Below are 26,264 nucleotides of genomic sequence, written 5' to 3'. Positions count from 1 at the left end.
TCTGCCAACTTAATCCACAGCTTATTTCCCCCCCCCCCCGGTGTTTCTCTTTGCATTACCAATTGTGTTAAGGACCACCTAGAGCAATTAGCTTTCCATAAAAGATCGACGTATCTGAAAATTGATCCACTAACCCAAATGCACTTGGAGCTTGCTTGAAGTCTAATATAGAGTTAAGTATAACGAAAAGGAAAAGGATAATTTCCTTTGAGTTAAAATACAAAACAATAATTTTTAAAGATGTTACATTGAGCTGAAATGGAGTTTAAAAAGTTAATATAAAAACTTTGTTTATAAGTGAGATTTTCATTAGTTTCATAATTTTTCATAATCTTTCTTTGCATAAAAAGGGTGATTTTAAAAAAACTCACTTGTTTTTAAACTCTGCCTCAACTTTTCTTCATCCTTTGTATATGCTGAATCTACTATGATTTCTGGATCATAATATATACATATACTATACCTCTAAAATATATTTTTCTAAATTCTTAACTCAGATAATAAACTCTATATGAACAAGGGATATGCACTAAGAAAAGTGTTGTACTTCATTTAGATACATGCTAACAGCCTTGCTTGTGTTAGTTTCTTTAGAAAGATACATGCTAACAGTAAACTTCAAAATATTCACTTCAAGATTTTTCAAGAAAGGCTGTGGCTTTCCCAAAAGCATAAGTTTTAACAGCATCTTTCAAACCTGCCAAATCACATTGCCTATTTGGCCAATTCAGTGTGCATAATATTAATTTACTGTGCCACAAAGGTAGTATGCCTTAACTGTTATTAGGGGAAAGCATAATATATTTGATTTCCCTTTATGAGTCTCACATTGCTTATAATTCAGTAGGGCTACCACATTTTCTGGGCAGGCTATCAAATAGGATGTTGTAATGATTTGCTTGACTAGTAGAGTAGATGAAAAAATATCAGTTCTGTCTGTAGCTGTTCTATTTTTGAATTTCAAATTTGCACAGTTTGAAACCATTTATTCCTCTGTGGTTCTTTTTAAAAAAAATAAAAAGATTCATTTATATTTTCAAGAGTTAAACATATTATACAAAATCATTTAGGGTAATGGTTAAAACAGGGTTAGAAATTGAGAGAACAAAAGAGAAGTCTTAGATTTAAGTTGAAAATGCTAAGGACGGGACTGTAGAACAATGCAAAGAGTTTTGGTTTGATAAAAGGAAAACATAGATTTTGCTTATAACTGACATCTTGGGGATTTGACTGCCTCAATTCTTTGTCTGCATTGCTATTCCTTTGTAGTTCACAGAGATGTTGAAATGTTTTCTGCTTCATAAAATGTTACTTGCCAAAATTATCTTTGGAATAATCCAGTTCTACTTAGGGATAGGTGTGGACTCGGAACCTACCAGCAGACTCCCTGTTTAAAGCATTATCATTGATTCCTTGAATGACTGACTGAGTTCTCATTCTGTACACTAAATTCTTAAAACTTTATCTTCTATATATCACTAAAAAGGAATCTTATCATTGTAGATTTTATATAATGGGATTTCTTTTTTCAGCAAATATTTACTGAGCAACTTCTAGGTGTCAGGCATGTTTTAGGTACTTAGTGCATATCAGTGGACAATACAGATAAAGATCTCTGCCCTGGTGAAGCTTATATTCTACTGGGGGAGACAGATATAAAACAATAAATATAATAAGTAATTAATGTACTCTGTTAGAAGTTGATACAGCCTATAGAAAAAGAAACAGACCAGCATGAAGAGTTTTATTAGTGCTGGGGTAAGGAGGGGCAGGCTTCTCTGTTAGAGTGGTCACGATTACTCATTGACCACGTGAAGGTAGTTGGCCAAGTAGAGACTGGGGGAAGAGCATTCCAGGCAGAGGGGATGGGAAGTGCAAAGACCGAAAGCTGAAGTAGTCCTTGCAAGTTTGGGAAATAGTGAAGAGGTCAGTGTAGCCGAGTGGAAAAAGTGAGGGAGAGAGTAGAAAGAAAATTGGTGAGAGAAGGAATGCAGGCCAGGATTGCATATGGCTTTTCTCTGGGAGACATGAGGAACCATTGCTAACCAGAGGAATGGCATGAAATAACTTCCACTTTAAAAGGATCATTCAGACTGCTGGGTGAAAACAGATGGAAGGGGTCAAAGGTGGATGGAGGGAGACCTGTTAATGAGGTGTTGCAGTTAATCAGCTGAGAAATGATGATCATGACTTGGACCAGAGTAGGCGCAGTAGAGGAAGTGAGAGAAGGTAGAAGTCTGGATGTATTTTGAAGTAGAGCCAATGGGATTTCCTGATAGGTTGGAATAGGATTTTGAGAGAAAGAGGAGTCCACAGTGAGTCTAAGGTTGAGCAGATTGGTTTTGCTTTGTGTTTTGTTTTGTTTTGTTTTGTTTTGTTTTGTTTTGTTTTGTTTTAGTAGGGGTGGGAAGGAAGAGGGTCCAGAGTCTGGTTTTAGGCATGTGAATTTTAAGAGGTCTGTTAGATATTGAAGCACAGATGCCAAATAGGCAATCAGATACTTAAGTCTAGATTTGAAAGAGAAGTCTAGACTCAAATTGTAAATTGACAAGTTGTTAGCACATAGATGGTGATTAAAACCATGGGTTGGAGTGAGATCGCCAAGGGAGTGAGTGTAGATAGAGAACTTCTTGAATGATTTTCATGTATTTGATGCTGTTTACTCAGTGGGCCGATAAAGGCAATACTCCCTCTTCGCAAAGAACTGTGGTTTGTATTTGACTACGCATTTTCACAAGTCCAGGAGATGCCCTTCACATAGACTATAATATCTGGAGCTGAATACTACAATGGCTGGTAGGGGGTAGGGGAGAAGTATAAAAAGACCGTTACATATTTCTGTACATTGCTAGGCATAGTTTGGTATGATAAATGCTATTCTTGATATATGTAATAGAATTGTAACATAATTGATAATGTTAAATATTTGATAACTGGTATATATAATGGAATCATAGAGAAAGATAACAGTGACTTGACTTGGTGATAAGATGGCAGAGTAAATTTAGAATACTCTGTTCTCTAATGTTTCTTAGAACAGATTAATGTATAAAAACATTGTTTATAGTTAAAATTAAGACCTTTAACTGAAAGATCACTCAACACTGCCTTTAATAATCTCTGTTTGAATCTACTTTCAGGGACCCAGTTTGTCTTCCACATTCTCCCATCCCGTTGCTAAAAAGGTTACTGAAGCCCATTGCAACACTGTTCATGAGTGAGAGCAGAGGTGGGCCAGGAAGGAAAGCACAGGGATGCATTCTAGGTTTCTGTACTTTTGGATTCCATTAGGAGTCAGTAGGGGTCAAATATGTCCTGTGGTCATCAGTCCATCAATGTAGCAGGACACTTTCCAATGTCTCTTTTCTGTGGCCCAGGATGTAAAGGGGTTGGGGGGAAAAAAAGATCTTTTGCTTTATGTTATAAGCATTTAAATCTCTAGAATGAAAAAGAACAATCCCATCCTTTCTGGAAAGTGATGCCTTCAATATGATTTTTCTACTTCCAGCTCTCAGGAAAAAGGCTATCGTTGAGATGAGATATCTGTTGGTGGTCGTGGGCAAGTAGGTGAGAACTGTAGACACTGCCTCCTGGAAATAGATACATTGATAAATATATATATATATATATATATATATATATATATATATATGTAATTTTTTAAGTGTCTCTACCTTACAGAAGTCAGATTTGTGACCAAGGACAAGTAATTTCAAATATAAAGCACACTCAAACTACAGATGAATTACAATTTTACTTTAAACTTGTTAAATATGTGTCTGTATTTTCTGTCATTTGTTTTATAAGAACCATGGTATAGTTCCTTGAAGACAGTTGTCAATTTGGGATAAAAGTAAAGGTTTATGCAAGACTAGAATTGATACAGAAATTAAATAGCAATATTTTGCATTGTAAATAGCAGCACTAAATCCCTGGGCCTGAAACAGTTTTATGCAGATTGCTATTCTCTCTCAATGTCTTCCCTTTACCTGGAAAGCCCTTCTCAATGTGTCGTACCTGTGCCCACCTTTGAAATCCTTCAGCCTTTTAGGCACCCTTGATGGTGCTTCAGGCTTTGTCCCCAGCACCTAGCACAGCACCTAGCATGTACACAGCCCTCAAGAATTATTTGTCAATCAATCAGGTGCTGATTGGTTGCCTTCTTTACATAGCTGAACATCTGAGCATGTGATAAACAATATTGCAATTTTGTATTCAAGTACTTAATGTACTTTATTTCATATAATTTTTACCAACATTTCTTGTCCTTACTTGCTTATTTGTATAATACTCAAACTAATGACATAAATGTAGAATAAATAGCTGTCAGTTCAGTTTATCTTGAGAATTACCTGAGATAATGGCAGAGGCAGTAACCCTAATCAGCTTTAATTTATTTATTCAACAAATTTTTATAGAGCTTGCTGAGTGCCAGCCATTATGCAAAGTGATGGGATGCAAAGGTGAATAAGGCAGGTGGAGTCTCTGTCCCCCTGGAGCTTTTAGGCAAGAAAACACAGTTGCAGTGCCATGTAATAACACAAGTTCAAAGTACTGTGGGAGCACAACAAAGGGCATGCATATCAGTTAGATTCAGGTTCAGGTACAATGGCAGAAAACCCAAATAGCAGTAGTTTAAAAGAAATGGACATTTCTCTCCAACATGGATGCCTGGAGGTAGATAGATCAGATCTCCATGATTTAGAGACCGCCTCTGTCCTGTTGCTGTGTTGTGTGCCCAAAGTCACCTCATTGTCCAAGATACCTGCTCCAACCCTAGGTTCACATTCCATCAGTAGGAAGGAGGAAAAGGGAGGAAAGGAACAGCCTCCCTATTTTTAGAAGTCTTCTCAGAAGCTCAAGTATTCAAGTGCGCAAACCACTTTCACTTATACCCCATTGGCCAGAACTTGCTCACATGGTAATGCCTACCAGCAAGAGAGGCTGGAAAATGCAATATTTATTCTGGGCAGCCAGGAAGAAGAAGGAGGGGATGAATATTAGGGGACAACTAACAGTCTTTGCCCAAGGATTTCTGGTAAGATGGTTGCCCAAATTGAGATCTGAAGGGAAGTAGGATTCTTGGAAGAAGCATGTGTGTGTGTGTGTGTGTGTGTGTGTGTGTGTGTGTGTGTGTGTGTGTATTTACAGGACATTTCAGAGAAAAAGGAAAGGCCCAGAGAATTGAACACTGAGAAGAAACTGTTCTTTTACCAATCATGATTAAATCACTGTATGATAGTGTCTGTACTCTTCTTAGGAAAAGATGTGGGCTCAGGTTAAATCTGACGAAGAGGATGGGGTACATGTTCAGTACAGTTTTGTGGTTAAATAGGCCAAGAGTCCTATTCAGAAAAAAAAATGGAGGCTGGGAGACGGTTTACGACAAGGTCATGTTAGTCCTTTTCCAGCAATACTGGCTCAGGTGAAATCATGTATGTAAGCCAGTTGAAAGAAGGGAGCAGTTAGGGGAAACCCCAAGGTAAGGTTCAGGGGCTAGCCCATACCTTTCTGTGCTCATGACTGGGTCACATTACCAGTTTCATTTGAATCATACAGAAATGGTCATGGTCACTGAAGTGGCATGGATCTGTAAGAACAATGAAAACATTTACAATATGATAAATTCACAATATCAACCTGCTTTCGGCTTTCTTAATTTTCATAAATTCTGGCCTTATAAAATTAGTCTTTTATCTAATTTAAATAAATCTAATAGCAATTCTTGCTAGCTTGTTACTGTGATAAATAAGCAATTGCCTCAAAAATAACAAATGAAATATCTTGAACTTCCTTATATATAGCATGTTATTTGGAAAATGTACTTTTTAAACATGTTTTTATACATTTTTACTGTATTTTGGTTAAGTTTTGATTATGCTTTTTATCCACAAAATGAATAAAAGATGCAGATGGTCCAATACATTTTTTTTTTTTTAATGTTTTTTATTTATTTTTGAGACAGAGACAGAGCATGAGCAGGGGAGGGGCAGAGAGAGAGGGAGACACAGAATTCGAAGCAGGCTCCAGGCTCCGGGCTGTCAGCCCAGAGCCCGATGCGGGGCTCGAACCCACAGACTGTGAGATCATGACCTGAGCTGAGGTCGGACGCTTAACCGACTGAGCCACCCAGGCGCCCCTAGTCCAATACATTTAAAAATAAACCTATCTTGAAGATATTTTATCTCTAAAGTGTCTATTTTTCTGGTTTGAAGATCAAGCACATAATTTAATTTGAAAAACAACCAGAAAGAGTTATAAGGAAAGCTCTGGTCTAAATCTATAATTATGTAGGTTCTCACTTCTTTTTCATATTCCTTCTCAAATATCATGAAGTTATAACCTTTTTTTCCCAAGGGAATTGGTTCCATGGTTGATAGTTAGCAATTTTTGTATTATGCATTGATAGAGGAGATTGAAGCTTTTTATTTTGTGTTCATCTGTGGCTGGTGAGTTTAATAAATGCTAAGTTGTGAGAGCAAAACTTCTAGGTCTCCTTTGTTTTCAGACTCGTGTGTCTTGAGTTGGCAATTTCAAAGTCATCTTCTTGCCTATGTTAAACTTTGAGTTTTATGAGAAAAGAGAAATCATTAAATCTGTGTCCTCTAACCCATTATTTAGATAATGACTTCATCCTAGATAATAGAATTGCCAAATAGTACACAGTACAGTTCAGTTTCCAGGGGTCACATCTAGGCCTATGACAACATGATTCATCTTGTTGTACTTTTATGGTTATTTCCATCAATAATTATCAGAATCTCACAGCCCCTAGCTACCCAGTAGAGGACAACAACCCAACAACCAGCCATTCTCACCCTGAGTCAATCTGGATTTAACTCTGAACTCTGATTGAAAACCGAAACTTCCAAATCATTGCCAACATATCTGTCCTTTCTGCTTATGATGCATTTTGCTGCTCACTTGAATTCTTCAAGATTACTTGTTTTGATTAAAGATGACAATGAATGAACAACCAAGAGATTCTGGACAAATTACATTTGATAATTTAAGTCCTACTTTCCTATTGGCCAAGTTACAGTTTAGTAGGTAGCTGTATAGATGGGCATTACAGGTACATGAGACATTGGGCCATCTATGCTCTGATGAGAGATGATGCTTTTACTGGTAACCAAAGGGTAGCAGTTGGAGCCTCAGTGCTCATGTTTGTATGTGAATGTGTGATTGGGAACAGTGGGAGGATTAGTAGACATATTATTAGATTGTTGGGAGAGCATGTTAACAGAGGCTAATATCTCACTTCTTCTTAAAATCTCTCAATATGGGCCACCTGGGTGGCTCAGTCAGTTGAGCATCTGACTCTTGATCTCAGCTGAGGTCTTGATCTCAAGGTCGTGAGTTCAAGCGCTGTGTTGGGCTCCACTCTGGACATGAAACCTACTTTAAAAATAAAATAAAATAGGCGTGCCTGGGTGGCTCAGTCAGTTAAGCGTCCAACTCTTGATTTTGGTTCAGGTCATGATCTCACTGTTTGTGAGTTTGAGCTCCACTGCAGGCTCTGTCCTCACAGAGCACAGCCTACTTGGAATTCTTTCTCCTTCTCTCTCTGCCCCTCCCCTGCTCACGCTCCTGCACTCTGTCTGTCTGTCTCTCTCTCTCTCTCAAAATTAAAATAAAATAAAGTAAAATCCCTCAGAATGTCTTCAATGAACATGGATACATTAAGAAATAAGAAAAAACAACCAAAGAGCTATTTTTTTAGAATATCTTTCACTGGCATTTCATGGCCTGTAGGATGAATTACAAGTGCCTGAACATGAAGCTGACCCTGACCTATACACTTACAGCCTCATCTCTTGCCATGTCCTGCCTTCAACCCTCAGCTACCGCAATGCTTGTCTTGTTCTTTCCTCTTTCCTTCTTTTTGTATGCAGTGTCTCCTCCATGCCTGATGCTCATTCTGTCCTCTTTCGGCCTCGAATCCCTTTCCACCTCTCACCCAACTCCAGGCCGGATCAGGAGCCTCTCTCTGCTGTGTTCCCATAAACTCTGACCATTGCACCTCCTCCCGTGCATTATTGTTTGTTCTTGTGTGTCCATTCCCTTCACTAGACTCTATCCTCAATGCCAGACACATAAAAGACAACCAATGTAAGCTTGTTGGAAAAAATGAATGTTTCGGTGCATACTAGAGGTTGGAAAAGAATTTTAAGTAACCAGAAAACTATAACAATCTAAGGTAGTTACCTACTTACTACAGGAAACGAGGAAAATTTTGCAAATAGGTATAGATAAATGTGAATAGATTCTATGAATTCTGTTACTGGTTTTAATAAGTTGTTGGGATTGTTAGTTCCTGTGGTAAATTTTTTGAGAAATATATCAACTAGTGCTATTTGGTGTTTAACATGTTGCTTCTTTTCTAATGCCACGTTAGCAGGAGAAACTGTGTCCTTGCTTTGCTAAACTGATTCTGAGTATCTTACTACCTTATGCTCATGAGATGCACATAACTGCACTTAATAGAAGCTTCTTGCTTGGTAAGAACTATATTTTATACGTCTCAGTTTCCAGGGTAAATCCTATTTATGAAATTAGAGCTTTATCCTTTTCTAGCTAATGTAATAACATTTAAGTTAGAATTATAAGTAAAACATATAGTACCTTAAAGGTACGATAGACCATTTAACTCTTCCCTTTACGGGTAAGGTACTGATGTCCTCAGGGGTAAGTTTTCATTCCCTGAAGGCACCAGGATGAGAACTCTGGTCACCTGATTCTTACTTCAAGGTGAATGTGAATTTTAAAGCAAGAGGAAATGTACTGAGACTTTCCTGGTTGCAAGTAAGAAACCCACCCATGCAATCCTGAGTAACAGATCTTATTCTGAAGTTAAAACAGTGCCCAGTGGCTTTACTATTGTGCCTAGCAATTCTGTTGCCTCTGCTGTCCTACATCGTTCTCCTCCCATCTCTAGGCAATGGGACTGATTGGGTCAGTGATTTGGTTACCAACCACTAAAGACCATTCCTGCTGGGAAACTTGTGGCACAGGCATTAATATTGGATCCTGTTAGTTTCAGCCAAAGGAAGACAGTTGTTTTGGGTCAATACATAAGAACTTTGGGCTAACTGGACCTTACCAGTATGGGGAGTAAGAGACATTTGTATATATAAATATGGAATGGGGAAGGTGAACTAAAGCACAGCTAAGCTCAAATTGAGTTAGTTTGCAAATGGAAAGAGTGGTAAGTGGTCTGTGTTTAAGAAACTACCCACAAATAATATGGCTTTTGGGCAAATCAACCAACACTGTCAACCTCTGTTTGCTTATATTCAAGTAAAGATGAAGATAATACATACTCACCTTGCTTAGTAGTTTTGCATACCTGTGATACTGTGTGTTAAATGACCATCGCTGCCGTCATTATTTTTACTACCACTAGTACATAATACTATTTTTACTGCTACTATTGTTACATGCCAGTAGTTTGTAACTGAGCAGTCTTCTCTACTCAGTTAGACAGCAGGAGGGCTTTACAATGGATTTGCAAGAAGGTATAGAAATTCTAAGTGTGCAGTGGTTAAGATCATGGGCTTTTTATGAGGTTACTGCATACTTCTTAGCTGTGAGATCTTAGACAAGTTGTTAACCTTGTGTGCCTCAATGATCTCATCTGTAAAATGGGAATAATAATACCTGCTACCCAGCAAGCTCTTGTGAAGATTAAATGAGATAAACTAGGCACTGCTTAGAATACTGTCTAGCATGCAAAGAACACTTAATATATATATTCTCTATTAAGCTATTAATGTATTAAATATGCATTGGATCCTTATACCTACCCAGGGAGATAAAAGACATCATTTTCTTTATTTCATGCACACTGAGATTGAGGCTATGATTTGTCATGTTAGTGAGTGGCAGTAGAAGTGCTGAAACCAAGCTTCTCTCCCTTCTTTCCTTCTTTTCTTTCCTCCTTTCCTTTGACATATATTTATTTATTGGACTGGAATGGTACACAATAGTTCCTGCCTAGATGATTGGAATTTTGGACATCTGATTCCTTTTGCATTTTCTTTCCCCTACAGCCCCACCTCCATGCTTGTGCCAGAGCACTCATACTTTTGTCTTTTGCTACTAGTCTCTGACTACGAGCTGCCATTTCCAAAGCCCCAAGTTTTATTTGAATCTTCATACTTGAGAAATCAATGGGGTCAAGGAAACAAGAACCAGTGTTTACATAAGTGTTTATTGGACTTTTCTTTATCGTCTTTCAGGTCTTGTAGAAATTTGCCTGATGCACCCCCTCGATGTGGTGAAAACCAGGTAAGGTTCTGCATGAACAAGTTTTATTGACTTTGGCTGATATCCAAATTAAGATGTCAGAACACTAAATGCTAGAACTTGTCCTAGGCCAGTAGCTTCTCCCAATAATGGCATTTATATTTACTTCTTAAGGAAAATGCTATTTGACAGATAAAATGTGAATAGGGAAAAGCATTTTTGGAAAGAGGTCATCAGAAGGTATATGATATTTTACTGACTTCACATGACAACCATTAGGTATGATTTGTGGCGAAGCTGGTAAGCGGGATAAATTTATCAAAATGACGTAAAAACTGAACTTCAGTGAATTATGACAGCAGACTTTCATTAGGCATTGCATATAACAGATTGCTACTTAATAGTCAGCATTCTGATGTGAGACTTCAAAATTTCAGGGCGCCTGGGTGGCTCAGTAGGTTAAACGTCCGACTTCAGCTCAGGTCATGATCTCGCAGTCTGTGAGTTCGAGCCCCGCGTCGGGCTCTGTGCTGACAGCTCAGAGCCTAGAGCCTGTTTCGGATTCTGTGTCTCCCTCTCTCTCTGACCCTCCCCCATTCATGCTCTGTCTCTCTCTGTCTCAAAAATAAATAAATGTTTTTTAAAAAAAGATGAAATTTCAAGTAAACTTCTTAAATAGTGTTTAAAGTGGCAACCATTTGCCAATGCAAAATGCCATATTTCTAGGAAAATGCATTTGCTCTTAAAGGAAGATGCAAATCAGGGCAATGTAATAATTCTATTTACCATGTGAAAAAAGTGAAAAAAATTCATATGGGTTTTACTATGATCTAGAGCATTTTTAAAAACAAATCTGTGGCTGAATTACTGAGCTCTCTATTTTTTAAATTAGAAGCTGTTAGAATTTAGTGAAAGTTTCCATTTATTTGCATTGTGTCAAACCTAAGAGCAGCGTACCTATGTTGGAGCTCAATAGCAAACAGTGCCTTGCAACCAATGGTGGTTGAACAGACCCTCACTGCCGAAGTTAGAAAATACTTGAAGAGTCAGGCTGATCATTGAATGGAAATGTTGCTTAATTTCCCTAAAGAGGCAGCAGAATCTTAAGCTGCCTACTGAAAGCAAGGCTGTGACATGCAAATAATATTGCATTTCTAAATGAGAGAAGATGAGAATTTGGCCCTGTCTTAGCTTGAGCAGCTATAACAAAATACTATAGACTGGATGGCTAAAGCAACAGACATTTATTATAATTCTGGGGCTGGAAAGTCCAAGATCAAAGTGCCAGTCCATTTGGTTCTTGGTAAGGGCCCTCTTCCTGACTTGTAAACAGCCACCTCCTTGTTGTGTCTTCACTTGAGGGAGAGAGGCAGCTCTGATATCTTTCCCTCTACTTATCAGAGTACTAACCCCATTATCAGCACTCCACCGAGTCTAATATCGTGACATCACCTAAACCTAACTACCTTCCCAAAGGCCCCATTTCCAAATAACATCACACTGGGGTTAGGGGTCCAATATATGAATCTGGGGGGACACAAACATTCAGTCCATTACAGCCTTAAGTCACCAAACCCAAACAGAGAAAGAAAACCACAATTACATTCAAATGTAAAATTGCATGCACTCCCTGGCCCATCTTTTTACAGTGTTCAGAAACAGAAAGCAAAACTCACTGGCATTTCCTTCTTAGACTGCATGCCAACCTTTGAAAAGCCAGAATATTGTTTCTAGCCTCACTGAGGAATAAACTGGTTTTTTTAAGGTTAATTTCCTAAATTGGTGACGTGTTCGAATGAGCCCAGAGGAGAAATAAGAATGATTTAAATAAGACATGATATTGAAATTATGGTCACTCATTCAGTCACACAATCATTCATTCATTTACTTATTAAGTATCTAGTGCCTGTGGGTTCCAGGCGAGCTCTGTCCTAAAGAGCTCACAGTCTGATGAGTTAGTAGGAATTTCATCACAGTAAGTTTCAAAAATTATATTATTTCATGGTACTGGGTTTGAATAGAATACTTCTTGAAATGGATGTGCCGAGTAACTGGGGCTTTACATCTTTTTTGTTACATGGATATTTTGAAAATAGCATTCATTGATTGGAATTAGTCACATGCTGTTGTCTAACTTCAGAGGGGAGGGAAAATATAATTCATCCAGGTGCCCTGAAGAAGAAGGGAATTTGATATGGGATGATATTTGAGCTGTATAGCAATAAAAAGTATATTGAATAAAGACACAATCATAGAGTAAACTGAAAGTCCAAAATAACGTGCAACTGACTTTGCAACAGAAGTAGAATATGCAAAGATTGGCAGCCTATCTCACTGGGTACTAACACAGAAGTGACAGGGAATAGATAGGACAGGCTAAATGCTGAAATCACTTCACCATTATATTGTACAGGAGATGACTACATTTCTAAATAAGATAAACTGTAAACTGTAAGAGATAACATATGAAACCATGCAGCATTGGTAATTTTAACATGTCACCTTCCTTAATGACATCAGGGGCACTGGATTCTAAATTGTTGTAGGCATTGTCAAAGTGGGAGATGACATACACCATGCCAAACCTCACTTCCTTCAGAGTTGTTTTGTGGGCTGTTTTTGCCTATCCTTGGATAATATTACTTAAAAGGCAGTACTCTGAATTAACCTGAGTATGGAAATGGCTCATTTTCAACAATATCTCATGTGCAGAAGTATAGCAAACTAAATTTTTACTTCTTGGAGTTTAGTCTTTTCTTTTTGGATTCTATTTCTGTCTAATTCTTTTCATTGTGGAATGAAAATGCATTTCCAAACTCATCCTTTACAGAGATTTTTTTTTCTTTTTCTTTTCCTTTTTTTAACTTTGTAAATGATCAATTCTGTTACCCCAGGCTGAGAGCCAAGGGAGATGGTGGTATTACCTGAGCCCAAGGGCCAGGGTTACCTGGTGAAGCTGGAACCATAGTAGATCTGTCTAGTTGTAGCTGGAACCCCAGCCATTGCCAGGTTCACTACCTGAGGCAGACAGACAGAGAGAAAAATCCTCTACTTTCTCATTTCTTCCCAGTCTTCAGTCTCCCACCAGTGCTTCTATTTGCTAAACCGTGGAAACCTAGGAAACCCAGCCTAGCAGAAGGCAGTCTTTTTGCATAATAAAGCAGGACAGAACAAGGGAACAAGAAAATGGGTCTGAAGACAAACAGAACCAGGACTGAGAAGCCATCATTCTAGTGAGATTTGGAGAAAGAGATGCCATAAGTGTGCATTTTCCTTTTTTTTTTTAATTGAGATGTAATTAACATAATATTATGTTAGTGTTGGGTATATAACATAATAATTCGATATTTGTATATATTGCAAAATGATCACCGCAATAAGTCTAGTTAACATCCAACACCATACATAGCTACAAATTTGTTTTCTTGTACTGAGAACTTTTAAGATCTACTCTCTTAGCAACTTTCAAATATGCAATACAGTACTATTAACTGTAGTCACGATGGATACACGTTACGTCCCCAGGATTCATTTATTTTATAACTGGAAGTTTGTACCTTTTGACCCCCTTTACCCATTTCACTCACCCCCTATCCCCAGATTCTGGCAACCACCAATCTGTTCTTTTTACTTACAAATTTCATTTTTTCTCTTTTTTTTCTTTTTCTTTTCTTTTTTTAGATTCACGTGTAAGTGAGATCATACGGTAGTTGTTTTTCTCTGACTTATTTCACTTAGCATCATGCCCTCAAGATCCATCCACATTGTCACAAGTGGCAGGATTTCCTTCTTTTTTATGACTGAATAATATTCTGTTGTATTTAGTGTATTCAATTTCTTTACCCATTCATCCATTGATGGGCACTGACGTTTCAAGCATGCATTTTTAATTTTGTAAGAACTCACTCTGCATTTTAAAAGATGATTAGAAGTTATAATTAATAATTTTTTTAATGAAGGGATTTTAGGCACTGTGGCACCTGGCTTAATATAGGAACTAGTGTATCTGCTTCATAGAAGTATAGCTCCAGGGATAGACCCATGTTAGCATAAGCTAGCCACATGGCAACTGCCTTGCTGTAAGTGTCCCACCTTATGTTAGCTGAGGAGACTTGACTGAGATGCTATTATATACATGACACTTAGGTAGAATCAAGGTCTCTTTTGAGATTCTTCCTAGAGATAGGCCTATACACTATTTTATGGTTCTTTTAAAGTTATATGCAAAGAACTTTGTATACAATTGTGGGTTAACCTTCTGGTTAAGAACACATAACTATAAATGACAAAAGACTCTATGTCCTTGTATAATTAGAAAGACCAAAGTTAGTTTCTAGCTTTGTATTCTCCCAAGGATTTAAATAAATAAACAAAAACAATAAAATAATCATATCTCTCTCATATTGTCTCTCATTCTCTCTCTCTCTTTCTCTCTGTCTCCCTTCAACTCTCCGTTTCCTGCATAGGATTCATTTGGGGGTAGGGTGCTTCTCTCACTTGGCACCAGATGGCCCTAGCAGCTTCAAGCTTACGTGGGCCTTGGTGTTTGTGTATACTCTCCCTGAGACAGGATAACCTGGCAGTTAAGGACTCTGGCTCTAGAGTTAGGCAGCGTGGGTTCAAATCCTGCTTCTTCACTTACTATCTGTGTAACATCAGGTAAGTTACTAAACTTCCCTGTGCCTAAGTTTCCTAAGCTTTCAATAGGAACAATAATGGTATGTACATTATTGTGAGAAATGAATGGGGATATACATATTTATGGTATTTATATATGCATATATTGTTTATATGAATATATATATATATAAAGTGCACGCGCGCACACACACACACACACATACATGGCATTTAATACTGTGTCAGCAAAGGAAAAGGGACTACAAAGACAAATGGAGTTTGTAAGGTAGTCAGGGAAATACGAGGGAAAATAAAAAGTGTGGGAGAGGGGAAATGTTTAATATGGAATCAGGCGGTTTCAAGTTTCCAAGCCGGAAGACTTGTGTTATATGAGCACTACATTTAAATCTTTTCTCAGAGGGGTGTTTGCAAGTAGATAGTCCTTCTGGGTCTGAGGGCAGGAGAGCATCAGTTTCATCTATGCGTTCCTGTTGACATCATTCCACATATCGTTTTAGGGCTATGTGCTGACATTATTTAGGACTGTGTGCCGCAGCAAGCATCGTGCCTGGCCTCCAGAAGCTGTGCTGTTGTCATTAAAAGACATAAAATTTCATAAAAGAGGTGGGAAGTAAGAATCTGTTTAAATAAAAGAGGAGATATTACTTGATAGGATGGTGGGCAGAAACATCTCAGGCTTGTAGTGCAGCTCCAGAGACTGGATTAGGGAAGAGTGAGGCGAGAGGGTTTCCAACAGGTATGCCAAAATGAAAGCGGGGTGGGCTGAACCCACAGGGGACTGAAGGTCCTCAGAGAGCATGTGTGACAAGCTTCGAGATAGAAAGCAAAATGCTGGACTTCATCTAGGACAGCACTGGCTAATCAAAATAAAATTCCTGACACACATATGATTTTAAGTTTTCTAATAGCCACATTTTAAAAACTAAAAGGAAACAGGTAAAATTAAGTTTAACAGTGTATCTGGTTTAACCTCATGTATCCAAAAACATTGTCATAGCAATGTGTTTATCAATTTAAAAATTTAATGAGATATTTTACAGTCTTTGTTTGAAAATAATTTGCCCAAGGTTCTACATGTCCTCTTTTTTTTTTAAGTTTATTTATTTGTTTTGAGGGAGACAGAGAGCCCAGGCAGGGGAGGGGCAGAGAGAGAGGGAAACAGAGAATCCCAAGCAGGCTCTGTGCTGTCAGCGTGGAGCCCGATGCGGGGCTCGAACCCACAGGTTCATGGTCATGACCTGAGCCGAAACCAAGAGTCAAGACACTTAACCGACTGAGCCACCCAGGCGCCCTTACATTCCATTTTTAAATACTTAACCCTTGAAATCTGGTGCATATTTTAACACTTAGGGCACATCTAAATACTGACTAGTCAGTCTCATTTCAAATGCTGTGTAGCCACACATGGCTAGTGGTTACTGGATTAGATAGCATGGGTCTGGAATGCAATGGGAAAGAAATTCTTTAAGGGGAAAGAGAAGTGGTCCAGTGGTTCCTCAGTAAGAAGAATACTGTTGCTTAGAATGCGTTGACAGTTGCAATTAAGCAGGGTCCTCAGTGGAAGGGAATTTTACTGCATATGCATTTGAAGGTTTGTACCTGTGTGAAGAAAGTGGCAATCAGAAGCTTCAAAGATTTACCCATATCGCAGTCCAAGGGGATTTTAGCCTATATACCTTTCACACTTTTATTCCCTGGAAGGGAAATGGTTCCTTGTGCTTCAGGAAGAGAGCATTACTAAGGTGTTCATTCTGTTTCGCCCCCAGTCATTTTTAATCACTTTTGTTTCATTTTTGAATGTGGCATAAATCAGGTGCAAACTAAATAAATTACTGATCCTGTAAAAACTGATCTTTTAAAACTGCGTCCTGTCAAAGAGCTGCAAGGCACATTTTCTGGTGGGTGCTAGGGAAGGCAAGAAGGGGAGAGGCGTTTCCACATCTCATTACAGACATACAGTTACAGGCTGCTGGTGAGTGGATCAGCCGGTACATACCTTGGCTTCCATCCTTCCTCCCATCAGGACTTAACTTGCACTGAAAAGTCTTATCATACTTCTCTCAAAACATATTAATCACTGTGTGAATTCTAAAGACTCACATGGGTTGAAAACTTGGCATCCATACATCGTTATATGTGCTTATGGGGCTTTTACTCAAGTTGTTGAGATTGATTTACACTCTGTTGGTGGCTCCCGTACCCCAGACCTGCTGAAGCCAAAACTCTAGGGGTGGGACCTACCAATAGTTATATTTAACACCCTCTTGGGTGAATCTTAAGCAGAGAGCCCAGACTAGTCACTTTGGGAAATGTTGCTGAATACCCTTATAGGCAGTTCTGTAAAAAGTTTTCATGTAAAGAGTTCCTTCCCCCCACCCCTCTGTGCATGTGTGGATGTGTGTTAAACATCTCATTTACCTGTGGTTCTCCTTGGTTTCATTTATGTAAACTGCTTTTGTTCGTAATGAATAAAAGTGGAAGGACAGAAGTTCCCTGCAGAGCTCATTCTGTGGTTTGTGAGAATGATATGGGAAAGTATTATCTACAGCCAGAAAAAAAACATCTATTGTCCTACCGAGTGAGGTTACAGAAGCAAAAATCAATGCCAGAGGATGGGAGAGGAATGAGCGTTGGTTGTCACAGAGAGAAGGTAAATGGCTGTGATGGGTAAAAATGATTTAGAGGTGTTAGCCTGCCGCAACTGTATTAAAAAGAGAAATCTGAGGACTGCTGTGGAGACAGGCTACTTTGTGGGGAGCCCAGAATAGAGTGAGGAGCAAAGAGCTGGGGTGCATCCACAGCCTCCCTTTATGGCAGTAGAGAGGGAACAGCCATGAACTTGAAAATGAACACTTAATTTAAGAGACTGGAGTGGGGACATTGAGCAGCATTGGGGCCCGCAGAACAGCAGGGAGGAAACAAGGAACGAAGAATGTTTTCCCCCAGTAGATCCTTTAAAAAAGAAAGAAGAAGAAGAAGAAGAAAAGAATCCTTTCAAAATGGGAATAGAGCAGCAGGGAAAGTTAGGCTGGAGTAGAGAGGGGAGGCAGTAGAGTCTATAGGATTAAATAAAAGTAACAGAGCCGCTGAGAGGGTTGTTTCCATATGTTAACGATTTGTCCGTGGTATAAAACATTAAGATCACATTCAGGGTTAGACCATGGTTATGCCTGATTTCTCATCATCCGTAGAAATTCGGGGCTAGACCACTGTCATGGCTTATTTCTAACCATGGAGAGAATGTGTCTGAAGTAAAGCAAGCAAGGAGTAGAAGCACATTTTTATAGACTATGTTTTTATTGGGACTTTGTCACTGTAGCTAAATCAATCAATGGCAACATATAATGGTATGAAATGGTCGCAGTATCCCCAAATACCTGTGAATATAACTCCACCTTCCTTTTTGCAGTTGCATGACCACATTAGGGTTTCTTGCATGTGTTTTACTTAACTGCAGTGTCTTTTTGTAGTTATCAAAAGCAAGGAAGGACTAGGTGGTGACCACGCTGCAACTCTGTGCTGATTGTCATGCTTTTCCCTGCAGTCATCACTAAAGACTTATTTATTAGCGTAATCAAATCAGAACAGTGCACAAGATGGATAATATAGGTGAAAATCGACTATGCTCATTGTTACCTCGTAGGATTGCTGTGAATGCATAAGTTAATCCATGTATGCTTTAAAATGCCATTTGCTCCCACCTAAGTACTTTATTACAAATCAAATGTGTCATTGCCAATGAGCACATGACAAACTTTAAAGGGTCCCACATTTGTATAGTGATTTGATTAAAAAGACGTGTAGAATCTAAGCATGACCTTCAAACTAGAAAAAATAATCCTACTTTGTGCCCTGTTTAGAATGCAGCACGTCTACATTCTAGATTAGTGTGCCCTTCTGGAGAAAGGCAGAGAGTTTAGGGATATTAGGCCGTGACCCAATGAAGAGATTTCTTTAATATTATTGCTGGCATATTTACGTGGACAATGGTCCTGCCTCTCTTTGGGATAACAAGTGTTGTATCAGAATTGTGGAAAACCCACAAGGGTTGATAGTAGAAGGTCTTTCCCTCCCTCACATCATTTGGTGGTCCTTCCATTGGACATAAAGCCAGGCCGTCGGCTGGGTTGGTTACAATAGTTTCCTTACTCATAGAGTACTTGGTGCATGTCAGTCTTTGCTGCTACTAAGTAGCTTTAATCTTTTCTCCAGTGGCCCAAGGATGAGGAGGAGATAGAATGTGAGACACCTAAAGACCTGTTGCTCTGAGACATTGGGAGGAAACTTGGTCCCAAAGATCTTATGCAGAATATTCTTGCTACCATCTGCTAAAATTATTTTCCAGATTCATTAATAAGGAGACAATCCTTTTAAAAAATCCAGTCAGTTCCTCCCACATAAAATAACAAAACTCTCAATTTTGTTAAATCAACTGTAACTCACTTTATAATCTTGAACTCTTAATTCTGATTTTTTTCTTTTTTCTTTTCTTTTTTATTTGTAAACGGAATTCTTTTTTTAAATCACTCCCTAGAGGAGCATGCTATTTTTATGACTCACAATGTGGAACCTCTGTAAAGTGTTTAATCTTTCCTTCATTTGTGTTTTTGTCTAAATTTTTAAAATAAAGATTTGGTGTTTGTTTAAAGTACAGTAGCTGTTATTCTCCAACTAATTAAATGGGCTTAGAAGATTCTCCCTTAGGTAATAACATAACGTGTGTTCCGTTTTGATACCTCTCTCTTCCTCCTGCTTAACTGCAAAAGCTTCTCCTTCTGTGTGATCCCAGCCTGAAGGATGAGAAGGAAAAGAGCCTATACATTCTTCGTGCCTGTCAGTGGGCTTCTCCAGACATCTTTTTTTTTTTTTTTTAAGCTGAAAGGTAAATAACTCTTAAATGGCTTTCTTATCTTTGTCATGGGAAAGTGAATTACTTCTAAAATGAGCATCAGCATGAAAACTATTTCCTCTGTTTCTCCCCACCCCCCACCCCAGGCCCCATCCAGAGTTTTATCCAATTGTTTGTAAATTTTCAACAGCTTCATTAATCTACTTATTTAGCCAATGACCATCACATGTTTCCCTATAATGACTTAACTGTGTATTTTGTCTTAACTGTGACTTAAATTCCAATTTTGGGCTGTTAGTCTGTAGTAAGACTATAATATATGAGAATGAAATAAACTGATTTTGGATTATTTTGAGTTAAAAACAAATGGGATGTTTGTCTAAGCGTTTTTATACAATCAAAGTTTGCTCAGATAATCTTCTATTTTAAGTACACATTTTGAGGGGGTAGAGAATTGGGAACTCATACCATGTCTATTTTCAGTGGCTATTCAAGGCTTTTTGAGATAAGGCCTTGCTCTAAATTCAAGAAGTAAAGCAAAAGTTCGAAATGTTTGCTTTTTTATTTGGCTATCATACTTATTTTTTTATTTGGCTATCATACTTATTTTTTTATTTTTACTATTTTTTTTAAATATAATTTATTGTCAAGTTACCTAACATACAGTGTATACAGTGTGCTCTCGGTTTTGGGAGTAGGTTTCCATGATTATTTTAAATGATTTTTAGCTAAGCTCTAAGTAGTCTGCCACCAGTGAAAATAAAATCGTCTTATCAAGGGTGTTTCTTCTCATCTGCATCTATTAAAAAGAGCAGGTCCTGGGGCACCTAGGTGGCTCAATCGGTTAAGCGTTCGACTTTGGCTCAGGTCATGATCTTGCAGTTTGTGAGTTCAAGCCCCATGTCGGGCTCTGTGCTGACAGCTCAGAGCCTGGACGGATTCTGTGTCTCCCTCTCTCTCTGCCCCTCCCCTGCTCACTCTCTCTCTCTCTCTCAAAAATTAATAAATATTTAAAAAATATTTTTTAAAAAGAGCAGGTGCTTATCTCAAAAGGACTGGAATATTCCCTACATGACATGTACAATGGGGGAAGCTCTTCCTGTAGCGTGAGAAAACTTGAAAGTGTTGAGAAAGAAGCTGCTTAAGAAGTGAAAGCTCTAACTGTGAGCTGAACCTTAGAACCTCAAGCCATGCCCATGGGAAAGCTGCTTTTGAGTTGAGCATACAGTGGGAATCAAGCCTAATGAAATCTAAATTGTTGGGATTGTAGCACAGCTGAAAACTACGGTTATGGATATTCTAGAAGATTGTTTTTCCTTTTTGTGAAGCAAGAATAAAAATCATAAATTTCCTTACACAAACATAAATTCAAGACTGATAATGTAGGAAGTATCTTACCTGAGAGCCTTGACCAAAAATTGGTAAAATTGTTTAACATTCCTGGAAAATCGATTCAGTCTCAAAATATTCATGTTGGGTTGGTTAAAATAGCCTGTACTGCTTTTGCTTTGCAGTCAGGGCACAGCTGAGATTTAGTTTTGACATAATGAAGAAGTTTGCAGGATGATAAATAGAGCCGTATATTCTCTGGATGCAACATTGAATACTCTGTGCCAAGTTCCTTCAGAATAAAATTTTCCCATTTGGGGGTGATTGAATATTTTCTCCAGTAAAACTTTTTCGTGTACTTAAAAGGTTACGTACTTTCCTTTTGTAGCAAAAACCATTGAAAAGTAAACTGAATATCCTCAATTTGAGGTAATCAAAATCTATCTGGGATATTCATTTCTCTTTTTTATGTAAAGATGCAACACATCATGGTACAAGTCTCATTTGCAGATCTAATTCAGTGCTGCTAAATATTCAAAGGAAAACAGGCTTTTGAATGTAAGTTATCTATTTGTGCCCTTTTAAATTCTGAAAAGTAAATATATGTAAGAAGAAAGTATTGATTTTCTTTCTTTAGATGTTCTATAGTGGGAGCTGGTTGCAATTCTGACCCATTTTCATTCCGAAAGGACAGGCTAGCAGAGATGATCCCTTTTTGTGCACAGGCTTTCCAGGCTTTGTGGACACTGTCAAGGGAGAATGTAGTAACACATATCAACTCAGAGAAGATAAAGACAGGAGACCAGTGTTCCAGTTCAATGCTGTTGGCCCCAGATGAGTGAGTCAATGAAACTGCTATGGGTCTTGATTTCTTACCTGGAAATTAAGGGTATACCTCAAAGAGATCACAAGGCTTCTTCCAATAAGATGTTTTATGTTTTCAAAGGCATGTTGTCAATGCTTAAAAATGTGATCTTAGGAGGCTCCTGGGTGGCTCAGCTAAGCGTCCGACTTCGGCTCGGGTCATGATTTCATGGTTTGTGAGCTGAAGCCTCATGGCAGGCTCTGTGCTGACAGCTCTGAGTCTGGAGCCTCTTCAGATTCTGTGTCTCCTTCTGTCTCTGCCCCTTTCTCTCTCTCTCTCTCTCTCAAAAGTAAATAAACATTAAAAAAATGTTAATGTGATCATAGTACATATCCAGCAGTGGGATTTCTCTACTCCTTGAACATGCCAAGCTCTCTTCCTGTCTCAGGACGTGTGTACCTGATATCCCTTCTTCCTGGAATAACTAGCTTCTCTTCAACCTTCATACCTAGGTTCAGCTGTCATCTTAGAATCTTCCCTGGCTGCCTCATCTAGCATGGCCTCTGGTGTTTCTCTATTTCTCATTACCCTATTTATCTTTGCACTAGTCTTATGTTGCAACTAGTCATCAATTTGATTTGCTTGTGTACTCATTAACTGTTTGTTCATCTCTACTGGAATGTAGGCTTCTAAAAGCAAAGCACCTTCTTTCTCTGTTCACTGATCCATGTATGCACTGTCTGGAACAGCGTTGGCATAAAGTAGGTGCTCAATAAATACTTAGTGAATGATTATAGTTTAAGAGTTGACACTACATATATATTTTTAAATTTTTGTGTTTGGAAAAATAAAACAAACAAAAACACTAAGACTGACTTTTGAGCCAGACTACACACAAGAGCAGTTCACATACTTTATGGAATTCACATATTTCTTTGGCTACATAATCTGGGCATTTTATATAGCCTAAGCTGTTCTTTCTTCAATGCTTAACTTGTGGTTTATTGTTTTCTGCCACAGAGAATTAGAAATTATATTCATATATTCATTCAGTGCCAGTGAATTTTCCAGGACCTCTGTACCAGCTGCTCCTTTAGTAATCCTGCCATGGAGAAGTTGTCATCTGGATTCAGGATAGTTGAACCTCTCTCAGTCCTGTCCATTCTCCTCTGCCAAAGCTTAACCAATCTTTCTTCCAGTCCAACACATGGATGATCCCCACCCACTAGGCTAGAAATAGAACTCACTCTCCTGGGTGACCTGTGGATTGGTGGGCATGATGCGGGTGACAGGTGGGTTGCATGAAGACAACCTGGACACTCCTTAAGGAAATGTTTTTAGTGCATGCAATCTTATTTTTACCTACACAACTTAATGAGGCTAGTTTGCAGGAGCAGGGGAGAGGGGCTGGCGTTGTTGTGTGTGTGTGTGTGTGTGTGTGTGTGTGTGTGCGCACGCGTGCGCGTTTAATGAATAATGCCAGTTGGAGTAAGCAGAGCCTGTTGAATTCCTCAAGGTAGCTCTTTTGGTTAGTTCACTAATTGGCCTCTTAATGAAATAAAAGGCATAGAAATCTCTTTCTTATCAAGATTTATTATGGATCTTAAGCTTTATCTCTTTCAGAGACAACCAGGATTAATAGAATAGTAGAGTCAAGTAGGGCTCTGACTTCTTTTCAAAACGAAAATAATGCATGGCTTACAAAAGTAATATTTTCTAGTCTCTTCTGGAAGAAAGAGATTTTATTAAGAAGATGTTCGTTTCTGCTTCTGAGGCAATGATTTTGGGATAATTTTTGGATTTTTGCTGATGTTTAGTCCTAAAGAATTTCAAATTAGCATTTGTATTTCCTTGTTATATACTGAAAACTTAAGTAGATTATTTATTTGATTTCCTTTTGATTATTTATTGATTTCGTGTACTAAAAAAGGGAAACTATTAACTTAAAAAGAAAAAGAAGTGACCCTGAGATTTATCCTCAGGTTAAAGAATCAGTATAAAGAACGCTTCCTGTACATTTTGATTTCCCAGAGTGTGAGAAAACTGTCCCTGTTCAGATGCTTGCCAAGTTCTGAGAGAACATTTAAGAGTGTTTTTTGGGTAGCACAGGGAGATAGTCAGGGTCTTGTATGCGGGTGTTCCAGGTTTCAAACTGTAACAAGGGAATGGAAGAAAAGAGAGAAGCATTCCCAAATCAAACATAACTCTCAGGAAATGAGCCAGAACACCTGTGAGAGGTCGGGGGTCAGAAAATACAAATGCAGGGTTCGATATTTTGATCACATTACACAAAAGAAAATGGTCATTGATAGCGGACAGAAGAAAATCTGGAATTTTGTGGAGAAGTTAGGAACTAAGGGTTCTATCATTCTAAAACTCCTTTCTCCCATGACTCTATGATGTTTCAGAAAATATTTTGTGAATTGACACTGAAACTTTCCGGTGGTCTCTTGTTGCTTAAGCATCAGATTGAGGAGTTATTTATCTCTTTTCTCTTAACTCCCAGAGGTTCACTTCTGGGAACCTTCTAAGCTGGATTCTTTGGCCAGTTCTTACAAGGCTCAGGAGGGGGGGTGGTGTCCAGCAGTCAGAGATGGAGAGACATCACAGCCCTGAATCACAGCAGTTCACTTCTGTGGAGAGAAAAGCGGTTTGCAAATGTTACTTCATGGGACCTCCTAGGGAAAAGAGGGTGTTTTTTCCATCTCATTTCCCTGTTCCAAATTCTCTGAAATGTGCTTGATTTTTGCCAGGTGTCAAATTATAACCCTCCTTGTCAACCACAAATGACTAATGATCAGCCTAATGACTATGCAAAGTTTGAAACTCACATTTACATCTTAACTTACTGGCTACATTGTGTTTTCATAAATTGTGAAAAAAAATTTCCTGAAAAAGCCAATAAAAACAAAGTTTTAGAGTCTTAATTGCAATGCTCACTTGCAGTTGTTGACCCCGTAGGTGCTCGAGGAGAAACAAAATGGGAGCTGTGGCCAGCCCATCTTCAGGCCCGCTCCGGCCAGCCGAGCAAATGACGCCAGTGCCCCTCTCCTGGGGAGAGTTAAGTGATGTCAGCACCGCTGGGCAGAGCAATATTTGACCCTTAAATGGCTTCATATACAAGCAGCTGTTTTCCTCTTTCCTCCATTCCCTGAAGGAAGCTGGAGGGCTGAAATATCTGATACTCTTTTTTTATCCCCCTAGATAAAATATATTTAATCGAATGATGACCACTTTGCTCACTGGCCATTTGCTGTTAAGCAGTTATGCTCAAAAAGCCTGCGCATAATTTTCTTTTCATTATAATATGTGTAAAAAGGAGCAAGGTCTCAGCGAGTTTTCTCCATATTTACGCCGGGCCCCCAATGTGTGCCTTGAGAGCTCATAAAAACAAATCTGCCTCTCAGCCGGGCAGTCGGTAATGGGATCTGGAGCCTCTGTCTGCAAGGTCACCTGTTTAAATAGAGACTCCCGTGGTGCTGCCTGAAAGGTGTTTCCATCTGAGGGCCTCTGGCTAGCTCAGTGTCTTTAGGAAGTGAGCTTCCAGTGCTGGTGCAGCGTTGGCTGTCCAGAAGAGTCTCCCTATTGCTCATCTCCACTACAGCTAATGATAAGAAATCTGGAGACCCAGCCCCAGGCAGATCCAGACTCCAGGCATAAGACAAAGCACGCTTTAGACTTTAAATACAAAGAATTTCCTTCCAAAATTAAAATAGAACGGTATTCCATTTGGCTATTGGAGTGCACTATAGAGTTATCAAACAGTGGTACATTCAGCAAGATCCCGTGGAAACATGAGGGCTGTAAAAATCATCGTGTGAAAAGATGCCAGGAGTTGTTCATAGGAATTAAATGTCCTTTTGCACCGGCAGCAAGCTTTCTTGGACAGCACAGTGGACAAGCCTACTCCAAATTACACACACACACAGAAGTAAGCCAAATATTTGTGACTCTCATTTGTTCTTTCCATCTGAGTTCATATTTTCTGTGTGCCCAGCTTCTAATCTCCATAGATCTGTCCCCTTCCTGTCCCTCTACCTCACAATTAACCCCAATTCCTGCCTCCTTCAGATTCTAGCTGAATTCACTCAATGAACATCTCTGTGTGCCCACCTCTGCGGTATCAGCAATGTGCCAGGGTGTGGGGATCCCGGGGATTCCACATGTCGGTCACTCTCTATGCCCATCTAGCACAGCCCTACCTAGCTGCAGATCTCTTCAGAGCCGTGCCAATGCCCCTCTCGTCGCTGGCCTCTCCCAATTGAAGGAGGGGGGTGGTACCTTGGCTTTGGCATTTCAGCGAAGTTGTCCCTGCCAGTGCCCACTACCAGAATTAGCAATCTCCAAAATCTGCCCCACCCCCATTTCCTACAAACCATGTCTGAACAACCA

At 38.9% G+C, this 26,264-nt stretch overlaps 1 protein-coding gene across 1 annotated transcript in view; it reads left to right on the top strand.

Annotated features, from left to right (window-relative positions):
- Positions 1-9,502: 9,502 nt before the first annotated feature.
- SLC25A21 (solute carrier family 25 member 21) overlaps positions 9,503-26,264 on the top strand; it is a 190,604-nt gene continuing 173,842 nt past the window's right edge. The window contains 2 exon segments of the mRNA XM_047074695.1: positions 9,503-9,518; positions 10,242-10,290. Of these exon segments, the coding sequence (XP_046930651.1) occupies positions 9,503-9,518; positions 10,242-10,290 (65 nt within the window).

This window comes from Lynx rufus, unplaced genomic scaffold (assembly GCF_022079265.1).
Source record: "Lynx rufus isolate CCGP_SWC_20201006 ecotype Redwood Valley unplaced genomic scaffold, mLynRuf1.p SCAF_13, whole genome shotgun sequence".
Lineage (NCBI taxonomy): Eukaryota > Metazoa > Chordata > Mammalia > Carnivora > Felidae > Lynx > Lynx rufus.
The sequence above is the reverse complement of the archived record's forward strand: the minus strand, read 5'-3'. Positions and strand labels throughout refer to the sequence as shown.